The sequence below is a fragment of the Pollicipes pollicipes genome, unplaced genomic scaffold (genome assembly GCF_011947565.3).
Source record: "Pollicipes pollicipes isolate AB1234 unplaced genomic scaffold, Ppol_2.1 Scaffold_7261;HRSCAF=8764_pilon_pilon_pilon, whole genome shotgun sequence".
In the NCBI taxonomy this organism is placed as follows: Eukaryota; Metazoa; Arthropoda; class Thecostraca; order Pollicipedomorpha; family Pollicipedidae; genus Pollicipes; species Pollicipes pollicipes.
Window position 1 is genome coordinate 16,964,534 of NW_023597054.1, and position 27,637 is coordinate 16,992,170.

Consider the following 27,637-nt stretch of genomic DNA (forward strand, 5'->3'; position numbering starts at 1 on the left):
TCACTACGACTAGAATCATCGAGGGAAAGTCTTCTTGCGGTAGAAAACGGCGTACAGGACACACGACTCGACGATCAACGATAGCTGCATGCGAAGGCATCTAGCAATTACTTCAGGTTGTACAGGAATCGACAAGGAGGCAATCGTTTGACTAGCATATCACGCCTCCAAAACACGCGCCCGCTCCCCGCGAGGCCACTGCGCGCTCACGTGGAGTTCGGCGACAACACCACTGACGTAACATGGTCTGCCATCTGTCGGCAGCGCCGCTCGCTCCCGCGCGGCGGCGCTACCTAACCCGGTGCGCGCGCGCCGCCTGATCCGGAGCCGTCTCGGCGCGGGCGTTTCTCCCGCGCGGTCTGGCGGCAGCGCGCGCCGCCGCGCCGCCCGCCTAGCTGCGGTAGAGCCGGATCACATCCCTGATGGGCGCGCGGCATATGGGGCAGACGGCGCCGCCGCGCGCCTTCCACTGCACAGCGCAGCAGTAGCACATGCACACGTGTCCGCACGAGTAGAGCGCGGCGTCCGAGGCGCGCTCGAAGCAGACGGCGCAGTCGGCGACGCCGGCCGCCGGATACTCGGACGCCGTCGGCGGCGACGGCGGCAGCGGCTGGCTGGGCCGCGGCGGCACCGGCAGGCAGTGGTCGGACGGCCGCGGCGGCGCCGGCGCCGGGCAGCCGGGCGTCAGCTCGGGCGTCACGCCGAGTACGCGCACGCGGCTCGTGCCGCCGAACACGTCGAGCACGGGCCACAGGTCGAGCGACGCGTCCACGTGCATCAGCACGACGGGCGCGCCGCCGTTGCGCGAGAACTCGACGGCGCCGGCGCCGCTGATCTTGAAGCTAAGCTCGTCGCCGGGCGCCGGCGTGCGCGCCACGTCCTTGGCGAGCACCCAGTACTCAGGCCGGTCCAGCAGCAGGTCGGCGTCGTCCGGCAGGTCGGCCAGCGCCAGCCGCGACGGGTCGCACGAGGTGAGCCCGAACGCTAGGCCGCCGACGTACAGGCTGCAGCGCGAGAGGACCTGCACCACCAGCCGCTCGCCCAGCCGCAGCGGCCGCTGGCCGAACACGTAGCCGTTGCAGAACTGGCCCTCCAGTCGCGCCGCCACCGTCCGGTCCGGGCTGACGGCCACGTTGCGGCCGCGGACACGCCTGCGACGGAGCGAGCTGTATGTTAGAACCCGGACGCTGGCCACGTCACCGCTACTCGCATGTGGCAACGAGGTAAGCGTGAGTTTTGTGACTCCACACCACCGAAGCCGGAAAATGGCGCAAACAGCAGAATCGAGCAAAGTGCATCGGCTTAATTCGTCAACTAGACCAGTCCAAGCAGGCTTAGCACATCAATTCACGGGTCAAACAAGCCCCGACAGACTTCACCCATGCGCCGACTCGTTACAGCGCAGACCCAGCAGCGACCTGCTCTCCATCCGTCGCCCCGATCCTGTCAGCGCCTACTCACGGGTGAAGAAGTAGCGGGGAGAACACGCAGTGCGTGTGGTACTTGATGGGCATCGCCGGCGGCTGGGCGTGCGGTGGCGGCGCCTGGATGGTGAGCGCGGCCAGCGCGGGCCGCGTCCACCGCTCCAGCTCCTCGTCGGTCGGGCCCAGCACCGGCGCCGGCGTCGACTGGGGCTCTGTCGATGGAGGCAGCGGCGTCAGCGACGACAGCCACAGCGGTGCGGACGTGGTGGGTCACGTGACAGCATTTACTTCCTCGAGACTTGAGCGGCGTGAAAATTTGCAGAATCATCGAGAAACCACGTTCCCGTGGACGCCCACGCAGCGCGACTTTCACACCACAGACGTGCTGCCGGATTTTTGGTCCGTCCGGGCGCGGCGGCCTCTCGCCGGCCGCAGCCGGAGCGCCGTGACCGCGCGGCGGCGTCACGGCCGCGTGCGTGTCGACAGAGCCGTCAGCCGGGCCGCCGCGACACGCCGCCGTCCGGCGGGCATGCCGCGGCGACCCGCGTTCCCACGCGCCCGGCGAGTCGGCGCTGCCGAGCGCGGGCCGGGCCGTCCGGGGGAAAGTGGGTGGCTTATCGTGGCGCCGACTAATCTGGTCGGCCGAGCCTTGAACCCCGCCCCCCGATCAAGTGGCCGCTGTCTGCCCAGCCGCAAAAACCCACCGGCCGCGCGGTGGCCAGCCTTGCAAGAAAGGAAACAGTGCGCGGCGGGTGGGGCTGGTCTTGCAGCAGCCGCACGTGATGCAATTCGGACGGTTTTCACGCAGGCCCGCGGACGCGCCGCGGCGGGAGTACAACTCACGGACGATTTCGACGGCCGTGGCGTTGCCGTAGATGTCGACCAGGCACCAGAGCGGCCGCGACGCGTCCACGCCAGAGAAGAAGATGCCCTTCTCCTCGTTGTTGAGGCCAAAGTGGACGTCGCCGCCGGCGCTGACGTAGTAGAAAAACACGCAGCCGGGCTCAGCGTAGCGCTCCGACATCGCTTTGGCCCAGTATCCGGGCTTGCTGGTCAGATCTGCCGATTGAGGGTCAACGTCAGCAGTGTGTGAGCATACGCTTCGTAAGAACTACGCCGTGTGTGGCGCGACCGAAGAAAATCGGTGAGTGGCGGCTGGAATGCATTCAGATCAACAATCAACACACTCTCAAGAGCAGGCTGCGACCCACTTTCAGGCAAAGCCCACTCACACGTCCAAGCTGTTTACTTTCCTCCCGGTTGGAGGACCCACTCGAGAATCTGCCGTGCAACACAGAACAGCGCGATACGCCTCTCGTCCGACGGTGGACTGAGCAGCGCGGCGGCCCACAGCCTGGGTCAGCGATACGTACCCGGACAGGCGTACTTGGGCAGGCCGTGCGTATGCGTGCGGGGATCCACGCTGGTGAAGCCCAGCCGAACCACCCCGCTCCACTGGTTGGAGACGTCCGCCAGTCGCAGCACGATCTGCAACAGGCATGCGACGCCGGTAACAACACAGGCCGGCGTCAGACAGATCCAACAGTCCAACAATACGCGCTATCCTCGTTCCGGGTCATGTCACCAGTGGTCGCGCATGGCCGGACGACTCGCTGCGGCAATGCCGTGGGCGGAGGCCGGACCCGGAGGGACCGCCCCCGGACGGGCCCCGGCACGTCCGGCGGCGCGGCCTCGCCGGGGCCCGGCGGCGCGTGGCACGCGGCCGGCCGTAGCTGCCGACCTCCCGTTCCCAGCGCCGGCCGGCGACAGGGTCGGCCGGCCATGACGACCGCCGCCACGCCTGGCCGGCGCCCCGGGCCTGCGGCGGCGGCGGCGGCACGGCGCCAGGTCAGGCGCGGCACGGCCGCCGGCACCGCGCTCCGGCGGCGCGACGCTGACGCCGCGGCCCCCGCACAAAGGGCGGGGTTCCGCTCGCCGCCCAGCAGGAAAAGGGTTCCGCCCGCGACCGGGCGCAGGGAGGGGAGCTAGTTCCGCCGGATACGGCCGCGATTCAGAGGTGCTCCCCGCACAAAGGCACGCGCCGCGACGGGACGCGGCCAGGTTCCGCTCGGTGAGGACGGTCGCCTGACGGCGCACCTCAAACAAAGACGGCGACGGGAGACTTCCCAGTAAGGCGTCCGGAACCGGCGCGTCGCACCGCCGCAGCCGCTGCGGCTGCAGGTCGGCGTCGGCGTGGGATGTGAGCGGCGGGTCGGCGTGACGCCGCCAGCGACCCCAGCCGGACCGCCACTCTAAACAGGGCTGATTGCGCCGACGTGTCCGAGGTAGCGCCGGGCTCGCCACGGCCCGCGGGCGCGCGGCGAGCCGGCCGACTCACACAGGCACGCGACCGCCTTACCAGCGAGCGGGTGATAAATGGACGGCTCCGGGTGACAGCGGCCGATCGGAAGGGACCGGGCCCGGCGCGAGGCGATCGTAAAACACGCCCCGCACGTGACCCATCTGGTGGGGCAGCGTGTCGAGGCCGATAACGGGTCCAGCGGCACAACCAACCGCTGTTAAGGCACGCGGAGCGCAGGCAGCCGTCCCCGCGTCCCGGCTCGATTGAGCCGCTTTCCTGCCCGTGACATGATTAGGCGCGTGTGTTGAGACTAGAGAGTCCAGCACACCGTGGAATAAAGGACGCAGCCCATACGATTTGGAAAGCCGCCTCGGGAAACAGCGACTCTACTCTGGGTCAGCGCGCACAGTTTGCACTAAAAAGCGGAAATAAAAGCCGGTACATCATGGCACGTCCACACACGAAGCGAAACACGGCCAAAGCCACCGTAAACCAGCCTTGCTAGGCTCCGGGTCCGGCGAGCATCGCCCAGCACGCCCCTGCGAGTCACACACCTTCTCGTTGATGCGGACGGGTCGGCTGCTGAACACGATGCCCTTGCAGTAGGAGTCGACGCGCTGGGCGCGCGTGCCACCGTTCATCAGGCGGATGTTCTCGCCGTGCGACGCGTGGAACAGCAGCGGCGGCAGGTTGTTGGTGGCCACGCAGCGGCCGGCGCCGCCGCCCGAAGACGCTGCAACGGCGCAGGGTGGCTCGTCAGCACGGCAGTAACGTCATCAGACACAGACACGACAGCGGTCAGAGCGGGCTCCCAACCCGAATAGGTGCCGGCGGGACGCATTTGTACGGTGGCGAGCGGCAACAGCGCAACGCCGGCCTCCAGAGGCACGGAGATGTGATGATTACTCGAGGCCGCTTTTGGGGGATACAGGTGGGACAGCAGCGGAGGAACAGAGCGAACGGGAAATCCGGCCTCATCGTTGAGCGCGAAAACAAACACGATGCGTCACCGTGCTTCACCACGGCACCTGTCCTCGTCCCCACCACTCGAGCTCTTTTGAACACTATCGGAGGCCAAGGCTGTTATCATTCGTAACACAGATTACCAGAGTACACCGTGCGAAGCCACACACAAAAAAACTGCGACGGTTGAGCAAATACATGGCCACGATTACCGCTCACCAGGGCATGGCAGGTCCAACGAACAGCCAATAATTTGGCATCTTACGGGTGTTATAGCTGAAAAGCAAACTGCTGGCGTTTCGTTCGCGTTTCGTAAGGCTCGGCTGAAAATGCATTGGAAAACTTTCCAGCTTATATTCGTTTCAATGTTCTTCTACCGCTTATGTCATATACTTGCGATGTAGTTACACAACATGTGTCGTATTTCCTCCCAGTTATATAAAGTAGCTTTGCACTAGTTTGCATTGTAAATAACCTGTACAATGCATTCCACCACTAGCGTTATTTCAGATTATTTACATTTATGTTGAAAATCTTTGCTTGCGAAGTGCAGGGTGCACAAGGTTCTTCAACCTGCAATCGTTTTAACGAAAACTGCCTTTTACCAGTTGTCAATTGTTCTAACTGAACAATAAGCGATTTGGCGTACATAACTACATATTTTAACGCATGCGCACCAGGCTGACGTGTTTAGTACTGCACGCACTGAGCACAGTTGACAACTGGTCAGATAAGTACGGTTGACAGCACCACGGTACGAATTCCCGCACGTCTAAACAGCGTTTTGTTTGGTTTCTTTCGACGCAGCCCATCGCGCCCACTTCCGGGAAACTCTGCAGCGGCCGCCGCCCAGCCGTTTGACATTTGGCAGCCTTTACCGGCCTGATCACAACGGCCCGATCGTGCTAGGACTCCCATGATCTGGTCTGGTCTGGTCTGATCTGATCTGATCTGATCTGATCTGATCTGATCTGATCTGATTTGAACTGATCTGATATGATCTGGCCTGAGCTAAGCTGATCTGATCTGGTTTGTTCTGATCAGACCTGAGATGAGCTGAGCTGAGCTGCGCTGATCGAAACGAAGTCAGATAATCAGAACGAAACTGCCCATGATCGTTACGAAGTCCGGCATCCGGAAGGCAACTGCCTAAAGAGAGATGCCAGCAGATGTTGGCTGCAAATCGCACATTTGACATCTCAGAAGGCATTCGGGTCAAGGGAAAGCTCGACTGTGTCTCAGGGTCACGGAGTGCGGCAAAGTCACGAGCCCTGTGGCTCACCTGATACGTCAGGGGCCTCTAATTTGAAGCCAAGGTCCCGGCCTCATCTCTCCAGATATCACGCCCAAGTGCTGCGGCTCCCATCCGGACAGGCCAGTCAGTCCCGGAGCGGAGGCTCGGCTCGGCAGCGGCCGCCCGTCACTGGAGCTGGCTGACGTGGGACGACGGGACGGCTGACGCGGGACGGCTGACGTGGGACGACGGGACGGCTGACGGACGGCTGACGCGGGACGGCGGGACGGCGGGACGGCTGACGCGGGACGACGGGACGGCTGACGCGGGACGGGGGAACGGCTGGATGGCTAACGTGGGACGGCTGACGCGGGACGGCAGGAAGGCTCACGCGGCACGGCTGACGCGGCACGGCGGGACGGCTGACGCAGATCACGCCAACAGCCGTCTAAAGCCGGCCATGGCGCCGCTCGCATGGACGCGGCCGGCGGACCAGCGTGTCGTCCGAGGCAGCGCTCCGGGGCTGCACTCCCAATCCGCGCTCCGCGACCATGCTTCGCGGCCGTGCTCAGGCTCGGCGGCGTCCGTCCGGCCGCTCCGCTGGCGTCGCGGCCGAGGGCGGGCCGGCGGCGCACGTGCAGCGGGGCGGCGCGGCCGGTGAGAGCCGCCGGAGAAGCCGCCCTGTCATCCGGCGCACGGCCGCGACCCTGGCCGCCGCCGCCGGCCTTTGTGCCGTGTTTGCTCAGGCTGCGACCCGTGACCAGGAATTGATGGGTTTCCGCCGGCGGTGCGCACGCCGGAAGCGACGCCGGCGCGCGGCCAAGTGTGAACGGCGCGCGGCGGCCGGGCCGCGCCTGCGCCGGCCCGGCCGCCGCGCCGGATCCGGTAGCGAGTCATCAGCGGCGCAGATACAATTACGCCGCGCGCCCAGTGCCGGCGGCGCGCCGCCATAACCCAGATCCGCGCGTCGCGGCGGCGGCGCAAACAGGGCGGCGGCGCGGCCGGGGCCCGGCCGGATACGGCGCGAGGGGCGCCGGCAGCGTGTCCGGTCTCACACCGCCCTGTCGCCGGCCGGCGGTGACCTGTGGCCGGTCCGGCCAAACAGGGCTCCACCGACCAATGGGGGGCTAACGAGACATGACCATCCTCGGACAGTGCGGGGCTGCCAGGTCTACATGCGAGCACGATTGGGCCGAGCTATTATGGTGCGTAAGGAAGATAATGTTGAATTCAGGCGCACAGCCATAGCCTACCTCCGTCAAAACGACCCGTCTATGCGCTTGTGGAGGACGTCGACCATCCTATTGCTATCCAAACATGCGAAGCTTTATTTAATGTATCTATAGCTGTTATATAAATTCCTTGCGATTTCGGAATTGTGGTATATCAAGATCACGTGCCAACTGCCGTAAATGAACGTCTTGCATAACAAGCACCGAATGCCTTGGCCATGGATTAAGCCGCATTCGTTGGAAGCTGAAAGACAAAATCTTAAGATCCTAAATCGACAACAATTTCGAACTGCACAATCACATTCCTTCGGATTAAAACACCGGTACTTTTTTGCCGTAGATAACTGTGAACGGTGTTAACCACGGCTTCAAACGGGCAGGCCGAGCGTTGCTTCCGGCGTCCGTTGAAACCCCGGACCGAACCCGCGAGCATGGGAATGAGCGTCCCCTTCCGCGGCTGGACCGGGGAGGGCCGGGCCGGCTCCCAGCGAGGGGAGCGGGGACGCCCGCCGCCGGCTGCGCCCGGGCCCTCGCCAGCTGCCCGATCAAAGCCGGTGAATAGTGCCGCGTCCGCCAGCCCCCGGCCGACACAATGCGGTGTGAAACCGACGCATTCCCGGACGGCAGGACGCGCGCCTTCACCGGCGAGGCGGGCGATGGCGGCGGAGCGGCGTCGGTGCCGACGCGCGCCTTCACCGGCGAGGTGGGCGACGGCGCGGAGCGACGTCGGCGCCGACGCGCGCCTTCGCCGGGGAGGTGGGCGACGGCGGCGGAGCGGCGTCGGTGCCGACGCGCGCCTTCACCGGCGAGATGGGCGACGGCGAAGGAGCGGCGCTGGTGCCGACGCACGCACTGATCAACTGCGATGTGCGAGGCACGACAGGGCCGTCAACGGAGGATGGGGATGACGTCACGTGATGCGTGCACGAACGCAGGCAGAGCAACACCGGAGCTACGCACGAGGCGCAGGTGGCAGCTATCCAAAACTGAACCGAAAATACGAGCCGGGCTGTACCGCACATCACCTGAGGTAACAACGGCTTACCAACACAAGCTCGTATCGACCTGTCACTACTGGGAAGGTGGAAGCGGGGAGCGGCAGTGGAAGTCGCTCTCCCACCCCTCTCTGGGAAAATAATATTCACCCGTGGTGGACAAAAACAAATCGCGTTTGTCCCCCTCCTTCATCACCTCCGAGGGTCCCACGTCAATTATCATTGGGGACACGTTTTCGAGGTACGAGCCACATGTCTGCCAAGCCTGCCAAGCCACATACCGAGCGGTCGCGACCAGACAGAGGCGCCGACAGTCATCACCACCAGAGACCTCCGGCCGAGTCCCCATCCCACCAACCGAGTCACGTACCGAGGCCGCCGCCAATGTTGCGCAGCTTCTTGAGCGCCTTCAGCTTCATCTTCCTCTTCCGGCGGAGATGGCGCGACGCACGCGACGCCAGACGCTATCAGCCTATTGTCCGCCGGTCCGTCCGGCGATTGTTCGCCGCCGCCGATCACAGCGCGCGCGCACCCACCGACGAGCGATGACGGACAGAGCGCACCGGCCGCCCGCTCGCCGCGCACCGCTCCACGTGCGCTGCGGACCGCTCGAGCTCCGCGCCCGTACTGGCCGCGGCGGCGGCCGCCGCGGCAGACACGGCCGGCCGGCCCGTTTAACCCCGTGACGGCGGGCGCCGCCACCGTGTCTCCTGCCGCCAGGCGCCGGAAGTGCGTTTCCTCGCTCGTGCGGCCGGAGCCCCTCAGGCGTGCGCGGCGCGCCGGAAACGGGCGTGGCGTCCGATTGTGAGGCCGACATAGAGCCGGCGGCGGACGTCGGGGCGGGAAGGTCACGCTGTCCCGGGCCGGGCGAGGGGACAGGCCGCGTCAAGATTAGGACGGGCCAAGATTGGGACTTAAGACGATAAGGCTGTGTTTCCAGTCCGCGACTCGCAGTGAAGAACCAAGAATAAAGCGCAAGGCTCAGCGGTTTGAATTATGACAAATTTTCAAAAATGAACTGTCAATTTCACGTTTGTCATCCAAAACTTTCGGGAAAAGTGAGCGAGGTAAACCTTTCATATTCTTGTTAGTTTTTTTTCATTTCCAGGGGAACAAAGGTTCGGGAAGTCGTCTGAAAACTTCCTGAAACAAGCATAACACGTCCACAGCATTTCCTCGTTTGGCCGTTGCTCCGCACCGCAGCGGATTCCAGAGATTCCCCGGAATCCGTGGATCGCAGGTCACAATGCAGGAGCCGAACTAAAAGCGAGCCGATCTTGAAAGCCGTGCCATGCACCCGGGAAAATGCTGCCGGTTGGCCTGCAATGATCACAAAATGAGCCCCTTCGAAAGAAACACCCCTGGTATGTCTGTCGTTATGAAGACAATCCTGTCGCTCCACCATGCCGTCCCGTGTAATGACAGCGCGCACGATTTACGACGACAATCCGCCGGCAAATGTGGGGTCGGGGCCCAGTTTCGCCGGCCGACCGGAACCATCTGGTGCCCGGCCGCCGGCTGCAGCGCGGCCGCCGCCGGCGCCCCGTCAGCGGCCAGTGCGCCGCGCCCGCCAGCCGACGCCCAGCACGGCAGACGGCGCGCCGTCCGCGTACGGCGAACGCGGCGCGGGTGGCAGCGCGCCGCTACCGGCCCCCTAATGACGGCCGCTATTCCGACACACGCCCGCTACCGTCGGCCTTGTTAGAAACTATGGGAAAGTGGTGTTTCAAAGGTTAATCGCCGGTGAGAAGCGCCATCCGCGCCGTCGGGTCGTCCCGGTGCAGACGGCTGGCGCATCCGCTGAATGCACGTGTGCACCGCGGCGGGAAGACAAAGGCCGCTCGGACACCGGATAGCGGTGTCATATGAGGACGGGGGGAGCCGAACCCACACGGCAGTGTCACGGCGGGCCGGGCAGGGCGGCGCCTTCGCCGCAGCGCCTCGTCCCGACCCTCTGCTGCCGCCCGGCTGGGAATGTTCCCGTCAGTCTCAGTGACTCACGTGGGCTGTGGGCTCCTGTTCCCGAAGCCTGGGGGAAGCGTGATTCTGGGACGGCGGGGTGCAGTTTCCGTGCCGGAACGCACGCGGCGGCCGGAGGGGCAGCCCAGCCCGCCTTCCCTCGCGGCGCCGGCGAAACTGGCACAGAGGATGCGTCTAATCGCTAACGAAAGTCCAGAGGAAATGCCGTCGTTCAAAAGGGAAGTGGGCTGTTGCGGGCGCCGCCGTGAGTGGTCCCCGCTTCCGCAGGGCGAGCCCGCCGCCACGCCCGCGGCGGTCACGTGATCGCCGACCGCCGCGGGCGTTGTCGCACGGCGCGCACTGAATGCGAGGGGGCGGCACCGCGGACGTCACACGTCCCGCCGAAAGGCACAGAGGATGCAGATCTCTCACTGCTTATTTGAAATATGTATACTGCGTTGAAAGTTCCAAACCGTAGCAAAACATTGCATCATTAACAGCCTACCCGAAGTCGTCCAAATTGCACTCCGCCGATAACTTATGACCCAGCCTCTGCAGCCTCATCACTAGTCGCCATTTTCCGCCAGAATAGCTAGATGGCATATGTTCCAAAACCCCAGCAAGTGTCACTTCAGCATGCTTGTGACAGCAGAGGCCGGAGCCTGGGAAGCGCTCACCTCCGCCGGTGCCAGACCGGGGACCGGGTAACGTCGCCGAGCTGCGCAACCGCCGTCAACTGAGACGGACGGCCTTGGGGTCGAGGGCGGTAAAGGTCACTGCGGCTCTCGCCCCGCCTAAAACAATGCACAGCAAAAACGGCCGCCATAGCACTTCCTGCTGGCCGAGCGGCGCTACCTGGCCGCTGCTGATGGCGTACAAAGGTGGGAGCACGGCGCGCCGGCCCGCGCCGCCGCCTCCCGCTGGCCCAGCGGCGCTGCCTGGCCGCTGCTGGCGGCGTACAAAGGTGGGAGCAGGGCGCGCCGGCCCGCGGGACGTGAGAACCGGGCGCCGACGGCCGGCGAACAATGAGTCCATGCGCCAGCCACGGCAGGAGGCTCGCAGCCCGACGTCATGCCACCTCGGCGACCTGGACCGCCGCTGGCCGTGCTCCCGTTTTTAGTCGGTCTCAGAGGTAGGAGTTCCGCGCTGCATTCCAAGCACCAGGCACAGCCTGCACTGTGGCCGGCGAAACGTGCACGGTGTACGTGCAGGCCTGGACCGGGGCAAACATCGCTGTGAAATGAGGCGTGAACAGCCAGCGCCCAGCATGGATAATCACGGGTCTTTTCAAGCATCGGTAAGGGAGAGGATTCCCTTTACCATCAGCGGGAAAACTAGATCAGGGCTATTGCGCCCCCCTCGCCCACTTTCTGAAGAAAATAGCATTGACCTGCTGACGCTTGGTGGAAAAAACTAAAACTGCATTGTCCCCTCCCCTTCCTTCGCCTTCGGACTTCCTCGCCTCTGCTCCACCCCTGTCTCAAGGAAATGCAGTCTTGAACCCTTTGAGTCTAAAAAGATACATGAAAGAATGTTGAGCTAACACCCTTCTTCTGCACACGTGGAGGGTTAGGGCTTCACCCCGCTCTTACCGCAGGGATTTTGAGCTCTAATGACAGCCGCGTGCGTCGAGGCATGCGTGTTGCGACATGTTTGAAACGGCATCCGCTGCGTTCATCTCGCGGCAGTGAGACGTGCGGCATAACCGGCGCATTCACCAGGGCCGGGTGTGACCAATGGCGGATCCGTGCTCAGGAAGAGTTCCGCCAGGGATCTCCCGAGCCAAGGGCTTTCGACACGACGGGGGATGAGCCGAGGTCAGGGACTTGACCCCGCGATAGCGTTGCAAGAAGGCTTTCTCAACGCGTTCACTCGCGTAGAAAACATGATGCAGGGGTCAAATGTTCACTACGTCCGGGCTCCAGCCCTAAGTTCAGATATGGCCAACGCGCTTATATCTATCGTACAGCTTTGGCTAATCCTCTACGTTCTGGAATGCATGCGAAATTTGTCACACCATGGGAGGGTAGGCGGGACCTTACCCAAAATGCAACGACTTAGAGTATGAATTTATCCGGGGCCGTCGAGTGTAATTGTCAGCGCATTAGATCATGTGAACTTAAATATCCTGGCCGTCGTCAACCCAAATGGTCGGCGCTGACTCGTCTCCACACAGCCCGCATTCAGAATCGCCGGTGCTCGGCGCAGCCGCCTGGTCGCGTGCCAGCCGCCAGCCGGCATGAGAGGCTTGGCCTCGACGCCTGCCAGCAGCAGTCATCGACCTGGAACGGGCGGCGCGGCCCGGCCCGGCGCGGCGCACCCGGCCGGAGCCGGGCCCCTGGGTCGGTCGGCGCGCGGCGCGGCATGTGGCGCTGTTGCCGCGGCCTGGATCGGTATCGGCGCGGTGATGGCTCGCCGCTGGCGCCGACAGAGGTCGTCGGACTGAGCATCGATCGCGACGGTACCCACGCCACCGTGTGTGGCTCCTGCGCAGGGCTGGCGTTGCCAGCGACAGCTTCGCGTTGGTGATGGACGCCGTGGGCTTGTCATGCTATTGACCTCTCGGTCGAGGACTGAGTAGCACCTAACATTTTACGCCTATTCCAACGGTCCGTCGTCTCACGCGCCGTGCAACCAGCGCAACCGTGCAACCGTGCAACGCGTCGGCAGTAAGCAAACTGATAACAGCAACAGGGGAGCCGTCAAATCACATGAAACTTCATTAACGGCACCACGGCACAACGCCGTCGTAGCAACACTTACCGAGCCCCATGCGGCGCTTGAACTTTTTGAAGGAGTTCATCTTCTTCCGAATGGTAACGGCGAGGTCCGGGTAGCACGAGATGACAGCCGAGTCCTCCATCCGGCACAGGTCAGGTGACATCGCCGCCCCTCGCGCGCACGCTCGCTCCGCTCCGCTGCGCTAACGCCGCCCGGACTCCCCGAAAACTCAACACCGACTGCTGCGTGCGCGCCGTGGCCAGCGACGCCCAGCGCCTGCCTCTCCCCTCGCGCCGTCAGCTGGCGGCGCGTTACGGTCGACCGGCCGGCGGCCGCGCCCGCAAACTCGCCTTTACGGCGGCACGTGACAGCCGTCGCGGCGATAACGGCGATACGCCCTGGCTGAAAGGGCCATTTTCGCCCTTGGCGCGGCGGCTGCTCTCGCAGCTGTTTTCGTGTGTCGGACGCGTGGCGGAAATTATCCTTCTCATCTATTGTGACGAGCGGCATGTGTCGTGGCCGGCAGATGCTGACCCCCCCCCCCCTTCGCCCATACACCGGCTCCTGCGGCCGGTCAGCAGCGGCACGGGCCCAGTGCCAGGTGCCAGGGTAGAACACCGGGCAGGGCGAGGCCGAAAAAGAAAGGGATCGACGCAATGCGTGGAATGAGATAAGGCAGAGCGCCGATCCGATCAGGGTATAGCTGTCGCTGGTGAAAAGGCTGGACAGCTTGAGTGCCAAGCGGGGTTTGGATGTTTTCAAGCAATGCAATCTTGTGCGTGTGGTACCTCGTTCTTGCTAGTCTGCCGATATGCATGGGCTGTGGAACAAGCTTCCTCTGTAACGGACGTTCGTTACCGCGCACTTCATAAGTTGCTCTGCCTCTGCCGTTGAACTACTTCAGCCTGGTGCGTTTAATATCTGGGACTGTCCGAAACACGTGAACCTGTGTCTCTCTGCCACACCGAGAAGTGGAGGAACCCAACGAGCGAGCAATGATAGGATGCGATATGTGTGTGTGCAGTAACGGAAAGCGAAAACCAATACCTTCAACGAGACTGCGTCTGGCCATCATAGACAACCACAAATATGTTGTCATCGCCAATTACGGACATATCGGGTTGTACATGTAAGTTAATATAACTGATCGGCCAGCCTAATTATGTTATATCTTGAAAAGTGCATTTAAATAAAAAAAGCAAAAGCAGCAATAAAGTGGTGGTTAAGTTAAAGCGTTCTTCATAAACTCCGGGAAAAATATACAACATAACATTCCAAAAATCCGAACACCTTTCCTGTACAAATGGCAAGTATGCGTTCTATTTCGGAATCGATGAGCATTAACCACGGGAATTGGTGGCGATATCATCTGTTCATCTTCCCATAGTAAATCACTCATTTCAAGTTTGGCCCCAATATGTGTAGCTGAAGTTTTCCGCTCTTTGTTTTGGCATTGACATTTTTGGATATAAAAGAACGTTCTTAGACCATTGCAAGATATTTTCAGGGAGACTGAAATACTGTACTGCCGGGCTAATTGGGTGCTTATACCAGATACATGCTGCCATATCAGAACGGTTTTTCGGATCTGAACTGATTTATCCCAAATTAAAGAGTTTTTATTCGCCAATTTAGCCTCAACGTTTTTACTATAGCCCAGTTTAATTGACTACACATCACTTGCAACGTCTCCGCATTTGTCATTGCCAGAGACCGACACAAACCCACGAATGTCGACTGTGATCCGCCCACCATTATCGGATTGTAGACGAGAGCCCCCTTAACACGTGGCTTCTTCGCCGGGAGCAGAGTTTTCAAGCGACAATGTTTTTGGGACAAATGACTGCACTTTAAACACAAACATTTCCCTAACTTTGAAACCACACTTAACACAATGGCATTCGGCGTTAGTCTTAAAATAGCAGCCCTTTTCAGCGCTCCACATCCCAGAAGATTGAAGCATCGTATGAGGAATTTCACAAGACTTTATCTTGGGATTGTACAGTTTTGTGTTGCTGTTGTCAACAATTATTCGCATTTTGGACCGTTCTTAAGGACTGACGTCAGATCCGGAAACCAGATAATGTAAAGGTTTGCAAAGAGTTCTACAGCGATGTCGAACGTGCGGCCTGAAAATTGTCATGCGCTTTCAACTCAGTTCAGTCAGTGGCGCGAGCGTCAATCCGCTGGTAATTGACCAATGAGTGCCATGATCAATGATGACAATGACCAATGAACCAACCTTTTCAGACTGGGCTCGAAATATGACACAGTGGCCTAAACCGAATGAAACTGCGGCGTACAAACCATACTGAATAGACCAACCATTGCCAATAGCAACCCAGACATGTGTTTTATCAACTCCTTGCATGCCGTCGCCAGCAACGTAAATGATCACAAGTCATTGCATATTCACTGATTTCGTCACTGCGTGAAATAGACATGCCTGGTCTGACCTGTAGGGTATATATAGCCAAAGCTGGCTACTCACGTTCCCTACAATGCCCACATATTACCCGTTAGAGTACATCTTCTCACGTTTTTACTCGTTAAAAATGTCTCAGGTCAGGTCTCAATCAGGCCTCCAGATTCCAGTTTGACCCCGCAATCCTGATTTGTACCCCCAAGCTCAGAGACGTGGTTACATCTATGGCTGACGACCGCAAAGTTGACGGCGTTGCGTGTGCAGTAAGTTTTTACCACGGACGCTGTATGAGCATGCAGCCGCTGCACCCGAGACCTAAACTGCAGCCAATCAATTAATTGTACGTAACCGAATCATGCGTGTATAACTCAGGTTAACCTGAGCCAATCAAAACAAAACTGATATTGTTTACGACTAAAAGCAACTGTGATGTGTAGCCCCACATGCAGTATTTGGTATATCCCCACTTACAAAGTCTCCATTTGCGGACGTGAAGATCCCGAATCGAGCTGATTATTATTTGAAGTGAGGTGGTTAACCGTCGAAGGATCAGCGAACGAAGCCCTCAGATTATGACTGACGTTGTCCGGTTCAGAGCTACAACAACTCACCGGCCTGGTCCAGATTATTCAAGGTATAAAATGCATCCGTATACTGAAAAACAATCAACGCGGATGTAAATTTTACAATATATTTTTGCACAAGAAAGAAAACACGAATTAATAAGGCATATCAATAATTTACATACAGCAAACTCAATTCATGGTTTTAAATATAACAGCAGCGACAGAAAAAAATAATGTGTCAACATGCCACACATACACACATACATACGTAATCATGTATATATATATATATATATATATATATATATATATATATATACATGATTACGTACGTGTTTGATATATATATATATATATATATATATATATATATATATATATATATGTGTGTGTGTGTGTGTGTGTGTGTTTGTGTGTGTGTGTGTGTGTGAATACATATATGCATGCATAAAAAATATATATACATACAAATGCATATATCTGTGCATATATATGCATTGTTGTACTTAATCATATATCTGTATTCATATTCATATTCATATATGTGCATGTACGTCCATAAATACAGGGAAGCGGGACCATAACTTTATGGTTGATTTAAATGGATCGAACAACGCTCAGCTCTTTTACCGACCTGGCGGAGGCGAACAACATGACGGTTACTGATGTCAGCATGTCTATGGATAACGGTATAGATGCGCCAGTTGTTGTTGATATTCATATTCATATTCATATTCATATATGTATGAACACAGAGAAACCCATAAATACAGAGGAACAGGACATAACTTTATAGTTGATTTAAATGGCTCGAGCAGCTCGCAACTCTTACACCGACCTGGCGGAGATGAACAACATGACGAATAGTGATGTCAGCATGTCTGTGGACAATGATATAGATACGCCGATGGTTGTTGATGATATGGATACATCTATGAATATTGAAAATCCTGGGCCGAATACAGGCTTGGTGGGAGCCCCTTCAGATAATGAATCGACTGAGACTCCGATGGAAGTTGAACATGAGGAAGACATAGCTTCGGTAAAGCCGATGAATATCAACTCGGAAGAGGCTGCTGGGATCTCCAACGATACCAGTGGACCTGAGCAGTGCGTGTTGCGTGCATCATATGACTGAAGTAGTTTGCCTTGCATTATTATGCTATGTGCTCGTAGAAGAAAGAAAATATTTCGAAGTAAGCAAACTACATGAAAAGCTATAAATGCACATCACATATTTCATCGTGATATAAGCTTCTATATGAGCCGTTTGCGTTCGCCTTTTGTGCTCGTCCTGCCGATGAAAGTTTCTGCCTGAGAGCCGTTCAATGCAAATACACTGGATATATGGATACCGTCTTTATAACCCAATTATTTGTGTTTGCGTTTGAAGGCTATCCTACATTATGCACATTTCATAAAACTATTACATATCATTCTGCTCGCCGAACGCCGCAAGATCGCTGTAATCACGTCGTGGCGCGTCGTGGAGGCGCCGCGGCGCCCGGCTGCGCCTCAGCTTTCGTAACCAGGCGTGCCTCGTGGACCATCCCCGCGGTACAAACGCGACGGCCGATGGGCGACGGGGCGGCTGTGTTGTGAGGTGGGCCGGGCCATCATCTAGAGGAAATACCGGCTCTCATTATGGTACGTCAGCTTTGTTGGACCTCGACGAGTGTATTGCGGTCAACAAAACTGCAATGAGCATGCCACCGACGCTATACCATGGATGTTGTTTTTCATTCATGCCAGCCATTTTAGAACGTGCATCGATGACATTTTCGCAATCTGCACCCATGGGATGCGCTCACTGCTAGACTTGTCTGCAAACATAGACAGTTCTTCGCAAAAGAGGTGCCGGGTATCTTAGATGTTTTTTTTTTGTTTTAGAAAATTTGTTAGACATTACGTGAGTAGTTAAGTGCATTTACAAGAAACATCACGCGAATAAATAAGACAGTAGTGATAGCCGTATTCCTCTTAAAAGCACCAGGATAATGAAGAGATAGCTGTGTTAGTACTTCGGCAACATGCCTTTACCGGAACGAATTATTTTGATAAGGGCATGTTGCTAATAAATGATACGTTTTGATAAACGTTTGCTGCCGAAATATCAATGCATCTTTCTCTCCATTCTCTGGTTCGTTTTTTATGCAAGGTTTTTATACAAGGAATCAGATAATAACTACTGCCTTATCGATTAATTAAAAATGGAATGTAGTATGGCAAAGAATCTCATTGACCTTGGGCCAGCAATAAAAACAAGGCCGAGGTGAAAACCAAATCGCTCTTTCATTCAAGAACATGCTTTAATAGATAAACTTTGACCCTCATTTTGATTCTCTTGATCACAGAGACAGAAAGGTGAGTGGAAGCTGCAGGCTCAAGATGACTCCAATGCACCGTTCGTTTGTGCAGCGTTTGCGGTTTTGCGTTTGTGTTTGCGTAAAATTTCAGCTTTACTTGAATTTACACGCCCAATGGGTTTTAATACCTAGATTCGTTCCATAACCATCTTCAGGGAACTCAACAATTTGTGTTAAAATACAACTTTCAGACTGCATTGGTGAAGAATATCGCCGTGTGCAGTAAACATGACATATTCAATCATGCACATTTTTATGCATTTTGGTCCATTATTTTGTAGGTTGGTCTGCGACTACTTTTCGTGCTGATGGAAGCTAGCCCAGATAAAGTTAAAATTGCTTGCGTAGTGTGGCACACATCCATCCAACGGGCATTTATAGCCATATGTCATACATGCCCGTTGGGGACACACGTAGGGCCACAAGACAAGCAGAGGTTTGAAAGGTTAAGCTAAAAAGCTTTAGATTTCGGGGCCTGCCATGGCATGTCATACTTCATGTCTAACCATATCTACATCCCCGTCCTCAAATCCAAAAATAATGACCGTCCCAGTATCCCGTTTCCACAACTAAAAAATACGTCCTGCCGGCCCTCTCCGGCAGTCTCTAGAGGGGCGCATTTACTTTCCGGTTAGAAATGGCACGTGCCTCCAGTGTCCTGCCCCCTCTTGATTCATCGCTGTATGACTGCTATGCGGCTTAAATTAAGGAATACTTAATCAATGATATGGACATTATAAAAACCGCACAGTCCATTTCAAATTAAGGTGTGCTGAATCCATCATGCAAAAAATGGCGAGGGGCAGGCTGGGGTGCCGGGTCCTATGCTGAGCTCTTCCCCCCTGGAATCTGCAAAAAATGACATCCGTGGAGGAAACGTTTGTGGGTGCGATAAACCCGGGGGAATTTTCTAACTGTCAATACGGAAATTTCCAATGCAGTCAATCGGGCATTATGCAGTAACCGTACGCTCGTAAGCCAGAACTCGAGGTCAGGGTTTCCCAACAGCGGAGTACGTACGTTTAGTATCACTCAATGGCCGATGGAACAAAACGTGATTCTGACTTAGCACATGAGAATTTACCACCCTCTTTTTAAAGAGGATAAACTTAATTAGCGAACCAAATTGGCCACATCAACCATCAGAATGCCCCATCCATCACCTTGATCACTAGCTTAAACAGCGAGCCGGAAATGCTCAACTATCACCAAAAAGGCTGATGCGTTATTGATGGTGTCAAGTCACATATGTGATAGGAAGCACACACACACGCACACGCACACACACACACACACACACACACACACACACACACACACACACACACACACACACACACACACACACACACACACACACACACACACACACACACACACACACACACACACTAAAATGCATCCGTATTCTGAAAAACGATCCACGCGAATGTGATTATTACAGTACTTTTATGCACAAGAAGGAAAACATGCATAAATAAAGTATATCAATAATGTATATACAGCAAACTCAACAAATGCTGTGCTTATAACAGTTGCAAGCTGGAAAATCATATGTCAGCATGCTACACACCTTTATGGATGTCAGCGAATGGATGCGTGCTGGAACCTTTCACCCGGACGCACGCCGTCTGTCAACGCAGACAGCGAGCCGGGGCTCCTGCCAGACGCAATTACCTGCAACGAAGCCCCCGCACCGGACTGGGACGGTTCCCAGGACCCGGAGCACAGGGTCAGGGTCACAGGCGCCTGGGTCGCGCGGGTCACAAGTATCGCCGCCGGTCGCGGCCCTGCCGGAAGGACGCCGCGGGACGGGGCAGCGTCACACAGGGGACAGCTCAGAAATTAACGTGGGTTCCGCCGGCAGGCTCAGTTCAAACCTATTATGTCAGTCGCCGTATGTTTTGAGGAGATGTTGACGCTAACCTGCTCGCTCTTTAAGTGCAGCAGTTAGTGTAGACTAAATGTAGCATTGAACAACGCAGTCTCTCTGCTTGTGTAAGCGAAACATTAGCTCTGAACGGTTCTGAATTGTTCGGAACAAATATTTCGCCAGTGGCAAAGTGAGTGCTTCCATTGCTGTAGTCCTGCTTTGTGATGCGTACCACCACGCTTGCCAGAAAAAAGCACAACTGCTTCATTCGCCACACACTGGACTCGGTGCCTTACTGGCGAGGGCACCAGTTCAAAGCCCTCAAACCATGCGCACTTCGGAGTTGTCAGTCACTTGTCCAGCGCCATGCTGCGTGTGTTGCTTGTCCTGCCTGGTCGGGTGTGCTGCATGTCCTGTCTGGTCGGGTGTGCTGTCTGTCCCGTCTGGTGTCTGGTGTACTGTGCTAGACGCCAGGCTCCACGTTGCCGCGTGCCGAGTGCGAGTGCTGAGGGCGGGGACCGGCGATCGATACCCGGGCAGTAATGACCGGCGCGCGGCCGAGGGGGACGGGCGAGGGGGAGGCACGTGCCAGCTGCCGCCACCGCGACCGCGACGCGCCTCCCCTGTCTCGCGGCGGCCGCAAACAGGCGGGCACACTGGGGAGACGCTCGAAATAGAGCCGGCCAGGGCGGGGCGCGCGGCGGGCCGCGGCGGAGCGGGCGGAAACAGCGCGGGGGCCGGCGGCGCGCGCGCCGAGGGGGGCGCCGCGCGCGGCGGGAGCGCGGCCAGGGGGGGGGGGACGAGCCGTTTCCGGTGAAGTCACTGGAGAGACGGGCAGCCGAGCGGCGCCGGAAACGCAACTATATCGGTCGAGGGCCCCTCGGCGCCGCTGACAGTTGCGAGTGCCCGCGTGTGGTGCGTGTTGCGCCATGGGCCCGGCCGCTCGGCTGATTGTGTCATGAGAGCTTCCGCTCATGCATCGGGCAGTTAAGCCCGCTGGCCTTGGTGACGCGGTAACCAGCGGGGGAACGGGCGCCGCCGCGCGCCACCAGGCCGTGACACCGTGGGAGCGGCATGCCGGCCCTCCGCGGCGCCGCCTGACAGCCGAGCTCATGAACACGTGACGCATGGTCGCACGGTCTTCATGCCAGGCCCGCGTTTGACGTGGACATCCCGGCGTGCTGAAGATGTTCTTGACAGCCTTTTCCCTAGAAAGCGACGGGCAATTTGTGTTCTCAGTGAGGTGAAAGACTGATGTCCGTTTCTCATGGCACCGAGACGAAATTCTTGTCCACAGAACAGCTCGCTCCAGCAAGACCACAGGTATGAAGGCCTTTTTTTCTGTGAATCGAAATGTCAGTCTCCTGATCTGAGATAACTGTCAATTATTTGCTCCACAGTAACTGACAGCACTAATGCTTGTTACAAATGCTGTCGGGGCGCAGTAATTCACGACAGGTTTGGAACAAAATCACCTTATGAGCTCATCTGTTACCACGCAGCCTCAAAAGGCAAATGCTCAATTTGTTCCCAGAGTTTTGGAGGGGTAAATGTTAAGCTGGGGGTAGCCGCTGTCCCCTGCCCCCCCCCCCCCCTCTCACCCGTCCCCGCGCCCTAGAATTTCGCCACCGGGCGTCGCAATTCATTGCCGTTGCAACGCGATGTCAACGCAACGCAACGAATAACGCAACGCAACGCAGCGGGTAGCGAAACGCAACGCAATGGGCAAGCGCACCGAGTGTTCGTTTTCCAAAACAGCGCTCTAGATCGTATCACCCAGTGTTATCCAGGCTCGTCTGAGGCAAATCCGAACCGCACAGTGCCCTGCGTGGTGGAGAGCGGCGCCGATCATCCCGAGGCCGCGACTGCCGAGTCCCATACACCGGGCTGACGACAATCGGCGGGACCGGCGCCCATTCAGAGCCGCGGGAGCCGGGCCCGTGCCGCTCTCACAGCGCGCTCCGCACCGACCGGACGCCCCTGAAAACACCTTTACGGTGCCCGCTCTGCGACGGCCCCCTCGCAGTGTTTATATTTAGACATGGACAGGTTCCCACGGCGGCGTGCCGGGCGGCGGGACGATGAGGGCGGCGGGAGGGCGAGTGAGCGCGGGGAGGAGGGAGGGGGAGGGGCAGGTGTTGCGCGTGGCGGGGCGCGCGTGCCAGCCGGCCGGCGGCCGTCCGCCGTCAGCTGCGTGCCAGTGGGCCGGGCCAGCCGGACATCTGCCGGTCAGCCGCCGTCGCCGCCGCCGCCGCCGCCGGCTGACGGACGGCAGGCGAGGCAAGGCCGCCGCAGCAGGCCGGCGCCGCACAGCCGGGGCACGGCCGATGCTCTGGGAAAACATAATCCGTGCTCTTTCGCAGAAGGCAGGAACTGAGCTATCCAACAAATGGCTGGTCTGAATCCACGTTAGGGCATTGAGTTCCTCAACAATAGTTGACCCAAATCCTTTCAAGTTACAGGACATACTGACGAAGTGCCGCAGCATTACCTAACCAAGAATGAGCAGAAAATCGTGACTCCGAACACGCCTTTGAGCTCCAATGAATCCCGAACGCCTGGAATATTGCCGTTTTTGTGCTCTGCCTTCAACCGTAACGCTATGGACCAAAAAAGCTGTCATACTGACATTCTGGTATCTGATTTTGGTCTCTCGATCCCACTGACCCCATGTTCAGGCAAAGGATTAGCAATATTGATTGCAGCATATAGGGATAATACAAAGCAAGAGGAGGACGCCGGACAAGTGAGATGTGCAAACTGAAAATCTTTACATTCTTACCTGAAAGGGATTCTCGTTAGGCCCGAAGACCAATGGTTTTGCAAAACCTAAAAGTTAAACATAAAAGTTATGCACTGTAATCAAAGTTATCCATTTTTTGACGTTTTGGGTGGGTGCGCTTTATTTTGTTATGCATGATGCATGCACAGTGGGAACTAGAGTCTCGCATCTGTTATGAACATCAACCAAATACATAAGGGCGGAAGAGAGGTGTGTGTGTGTGTGTGTGTGTGTGTGTGTGTGTGGAGCGAGGGAGGGGGGGGGGGCGCCTTTCCTTATTTTGGGGACGTTCCTATGGTCCTGTTGTGCAGGGTTTTCATAGCGTCAGCATAACGCTACAATCATAGAGACGTGGCAACTTCCAAGAAATGAGCACGCGCGCGCAAACACTTCAAAGATAGGCACCCGATATATTATGCACGTGGATAAAATAAGGACGGTCGCGGCACACCAAGAAATGAGTAAGGGCAAGAGTGCGGGCAAGTAAAAGCAGGGGTGTGAATATGTAAGGACAAGAGTGTGAATGAGCAAGGACAGGAGTGTGAGTGAGCAAGGACAGGAGTGTGAGTGGGCAAGGACAAGAGTGTGGGCGAGTAGAAACAGGGGTGTCAGTAATTAAGGGCAAGAGTGTGAACGAGCAAGGACAGGAGTGTGAGTGAGTAAGAACAGGAGTGTGAGTGGGCAATGACCAGAGTGTGGGCGAGTAGAAACAGGGGTGTCAGTAAGTAAGGGCAAGAGTGTGAACGAGCAAGGACAGGAGTGTGAGTGAGTGAGGACAGGAGTGTGAGTGGGCAAGGACACGAGTGTGGGCGAGTAGAAACAGAGGTGTAAGGACGAGAGTGTGAGTAGCAAGGACAAGAGTGTGAGAGGGTAAGTACCAGAGTGTGAGTGGGTAAGGTCAGGAGTGTGAGTAAGGACAGTCGTCACACCAAGAGTGTGACGCTTTTATACAGGACCGGTAAGCAAGATATCGGTAAAGCCAGGACCGGCCTCAGTCTCACCACCCCAGACTGAATGTAACGCTATGACCGGTTCCCGATGCCACGCTCAGCCAGTCGGCTGCTGACTGGTAATGTCTGGGCGCCGCCCGCAGTCGCGGTTGTGCTGATGACTTTGAGTCTATAGGCCCCGCAAGTAACGTGTTGAACTGAAGAGAAAATAGTTACCGCGGACAGCACGCATCAGCACAATTTCTCTTTTAGCACGTCGCCACCCATTCATTAAGATTGCAATTCACACGCGCAACGCGTGGCCGACCAACAGTGACACGCCGCGAGGCCGCGCGGGGCCTATTCTCCCGCGCTCGAATTTCGCGCCGCCAGACCGCGTCTAACATGGGAGCAAACACTGTTTCCTTCAAATCCGGGACCCTGGGACTGTGTGTAGCTGGTGACTGTACCCTGTGAAAATATCTATATAGCCCCCTTCCTGGTGACGTATATCACTTTTAAGCATGTGCTAAATACAGGGCGTGGCAACGTTAAGGCTGTGCGTAGGCTGCAGACACGGCATGCGGGGAAGTTTCCGGTTCAACCATCAGATTATTTACCACGGTTGGGTCCACGGCATTCAATTCTAGGTTACGTCCAAAGGTAGTAATCGAGGAAATCCAAATTTAGCCAGATTACGTGCGACTGAGACAGGGGCGGATCTGGAGCGGAGGCATTGGGTGCACGTGCTGCGTCCCCTTCCGATCGAAAAGTAAAGGCGCCCCTCTAGAGGGCTGCTCGAGGGCGCTTGAGGCGCGCTTCTATGGCAGCGCTCCTAAGGGGCGCCCGACACGGACCGGAACGGGGCAGGGTGCTAAATGGTCATGCGGATCCAAAGGTGCCCCAAACCTTGGGAGGAAGAGGAAAGGTGTCTCAGATGGCTGAAAGGGCACCCACGTGTTTTGAAAAGATGTCCCAAAGCCTAGAAGGATGCCCTGAGGAAAAAAGGCATCGATAGCTCCTGGACTGGAAGGGCACCCTCCGAGAACTCATTTGGGCGCTCCCAAAGTCTATGTCCCGAGGGCGAGAATTACGCCCTTAACAATGACGTGGCGCCCGAAGAACTGAAGATCGGCCCCCAATGGCTCAAAGCGCGCCCCTGAAGCTCGAAGATGCGTCCCGAGGACAATAAGAACATCCTCAAAAATAAGAGGGTGCCTCGAACTTCGAACGGGCGCCCTGAAGCCTCAAAACGTCACGAGGGCGATAAAGAGGTCCTAGAAAATAAAAATGGCGCCTTAATGGCCCCATGCCTTGGGTGAGCTTGGTGTTTTGCCGTAACAGCTGAGCCAGGCTGGAGCGGCTGCCCAGCCGCGTCTACCTCGTGGCGACGTTGATAAGGTCCACGATGACCACGGAGCGTCTGGAGGTCTTCTGCCCTCCGCAAGCCTACCGGCATTCACTCGGTAACAGTGTGACTGCTGCTCTCTTAGAGTTCTGCTCCCGGCCTCGAAGACGGGATTTCGGTCTCTAACAAATGCACCACAAAACATTTGTTCGCGTTGGCTGCAATGCATGTATGATCTCTTCGTCTATCCAAAACACCAAAGCAAAGCAAATCATCGCGCTAGCTGTTACAAAGGAACGTTCGTCTTTAAAGACTGGTGTTAGCTCATACTGCCAGTGGATTGGCCTGAAAGCGGGTTATGTCATAGGATGCAATAATCTCGTATGCACAAGCTGATTATCCAAGTGTGTATTTCTTGACCTTAGTGCTCGCAACCGATCGGGAGCAAACAGCAAACTGGTGCTATTTTTCACACTAGAGATTTTTTTAAAAGCTGAATAACATGAAATAGGCGTGATTGTTTCAGATACTGTACTTGTGATCTGTCGATCCAAGGCACCAAATTAAAACCATTAAGAGTGCTGTGTGCTGCAATGTCGTGACAGTCTTACAGGACCGACCGTGCGAGCCCACACTACACGTCGTTCACGTTAGGCAGAGCTTGGGTTATGTGGTATGTTAATTTATGTGGTGTAGATAAATTAGCCAAGTGTGCATATCTCGTGGTCATTTCAGCGACTTCATAGAATGGAGCAACCAAAATCGGAGTGCTTTTGGTGTAGGGTTGGCGGTCCTTGATTAAAATTGGCGCTCTCCTGGAGAACGTGGTCCCTGCAATCAAAATTCCTGGATCCGTCCCTGGATTGAGACATTTCTGAACACCTGGGGCTGACAAGCCTGAGATCGAGCGAACCCGAGGTAGTCCAAGCGGTGGACATTTCTCAACGAGTGCCACGAGATGCGTGCTTGTGGGAGTTGCCTCGTTGCCATGAAACAAAGCTAGCGTGCACGTGAAAGGGATTATCCCTACCAGTGAAGTCGTTATCCCGGGAATACATTCGCGTTCATAGATACAAAGGCCTTAATGAATGGCGGCGGCGGCGCGGGAAAACCACCAGCGGCACACTCACAGCAAACACTCATGGACAAGTCCAAATGGAGGCCCCGAGTGCCCCACATGACTGATGCGAGGAAGTAAGTAACGCGCTGCGGTGTGAAAAGACCGGCGCGATTGTCCGTTTTCCTCTGAATCACTCACTACTCAGCGTGCGAAGTGAGGAGCGATTCTCCCTGTACGTGAGGCGGTCTTCAATTGGCACATGCAACATTCTCACGTCATTCGCTAGCGTTTTACAAAAGCGCTAACCATATTTCATTGACGTTTAGGGCCCAGCTTCGTGGCATTATTGCCAGCACAAACGAACATATAACACAGGTTCTTTAAAGGGATGCGGTGTACCCTGAGCAGTTCAAAAGCCTGCGGGAGACGTAGCTTCGATAGAGTGTCGGTTAGTCTATAAACATACAGGGCCGGATCCAGAGGGGGTGAGGGGGGCACGGAGTCATGGCCCCCATTGAGCCCTGAAAGGGTCATGGACCCCAAAGGAGCCGAAACCCGGCCGAACATGTGCATTTTTTTTGTACACAAAACGCAACACCATTGGACGTCTTAGGGATTTCAGGTGTCCAAGAAAAGTCACAAGCGAAAATGAAGGGCCACAACTAGACAACAATTTTTTTGGTTAATTGAGAGAGTGGTGATTGGGATATCACAAAACTCATTACGCTGGGAAGAGGCTCCATGCTGTTTCCGGAGGGGGGGGGGAGGGAGAGGGGGGGGGGAGGCTATATGCCCTCTTACAGAATACAGTCCGATCTTTAAGTAGCCTTCTACGCTGCACTTACTATCTTTGTATTTGCTTGGAGGGCCCTGGGCTGTTTCTGGGGCCCTTACTGCTACCGTGCCGGAGCGCTCTTGTCAATCAGGGGCCTTCGACGGATTCTTCCAATTCGCCCGAAAGGCTCTTGTATTAACATATGAGCACATAAGAGAAGAATGCATCATGTATTCTTGGCTGCTCAGGGGTCCTTCACGTTGGTCTCGGCTAACCTGCCGACACACTCACGATATGCTCATGGGCCGTCTACATTTGTCTGGAACTATTCCAATGCTCTGCCACTTGCTTAAGACCCCATGCTATTGTCCGGGGCTCATCTGTTAATATGCTCGGGCACACTCTGTCGTTCGGGCCCCCTCACATTGGGTCATGGGTACTCTCAGCTTCGATGGAGGGCCTTACACACTTGTCGGAGCCCCATATGTTAACCTGCTCCGGCACACTGGATTGTTTTGGGCTCTGCACATTGGGTATTTAAATGTAGAGCACTACGCTCCTGTCGGGGGTCATGCGATAATCTGCTCGGGCACACTCGATCGTTTGGGGACCCTCTACGTTGGGTCTTGGGTACTTCCTGCTTGAATGAAGGGCCTTACGCGTTTCTTGGGGGCCCTGTCTGT

General features: G+C 56.7%; 1 protein-coding gene across 1 annotated transcript; it reads right to left on the bottom strand.

The window, feature by feature from the left end:
* Positions 1–318: 318 nt before the first annotated feature.
* LOC119111113 (protein neuralized) lies at positions 319–13,059 on the bottom strand. Its single transcript, XM_037234941.1, has 7 exons — positions 12,873–13,059; positions 4,281–4,459; positions 2,798–2,912; positions 2,268–2,483; positions 1,462–1,636; positions 671–1,151; positions 319–610 (listed from the first exon to the last, which is right to left on the bottom strand). The coding sequence occupies exons 1-7, from the start codon at positions 12,991–12,993 to the stop codon at positions 392–394; spliced, it is 1,506 nt and encodes a 501-aa protein (XP_037090836.1). The 5' UTR covers positions 12,994–13,059; the 3' UTR covers positions 319–391.
* Positions 13,060–27,637: the final 14,578 nt, after the last annotated feature.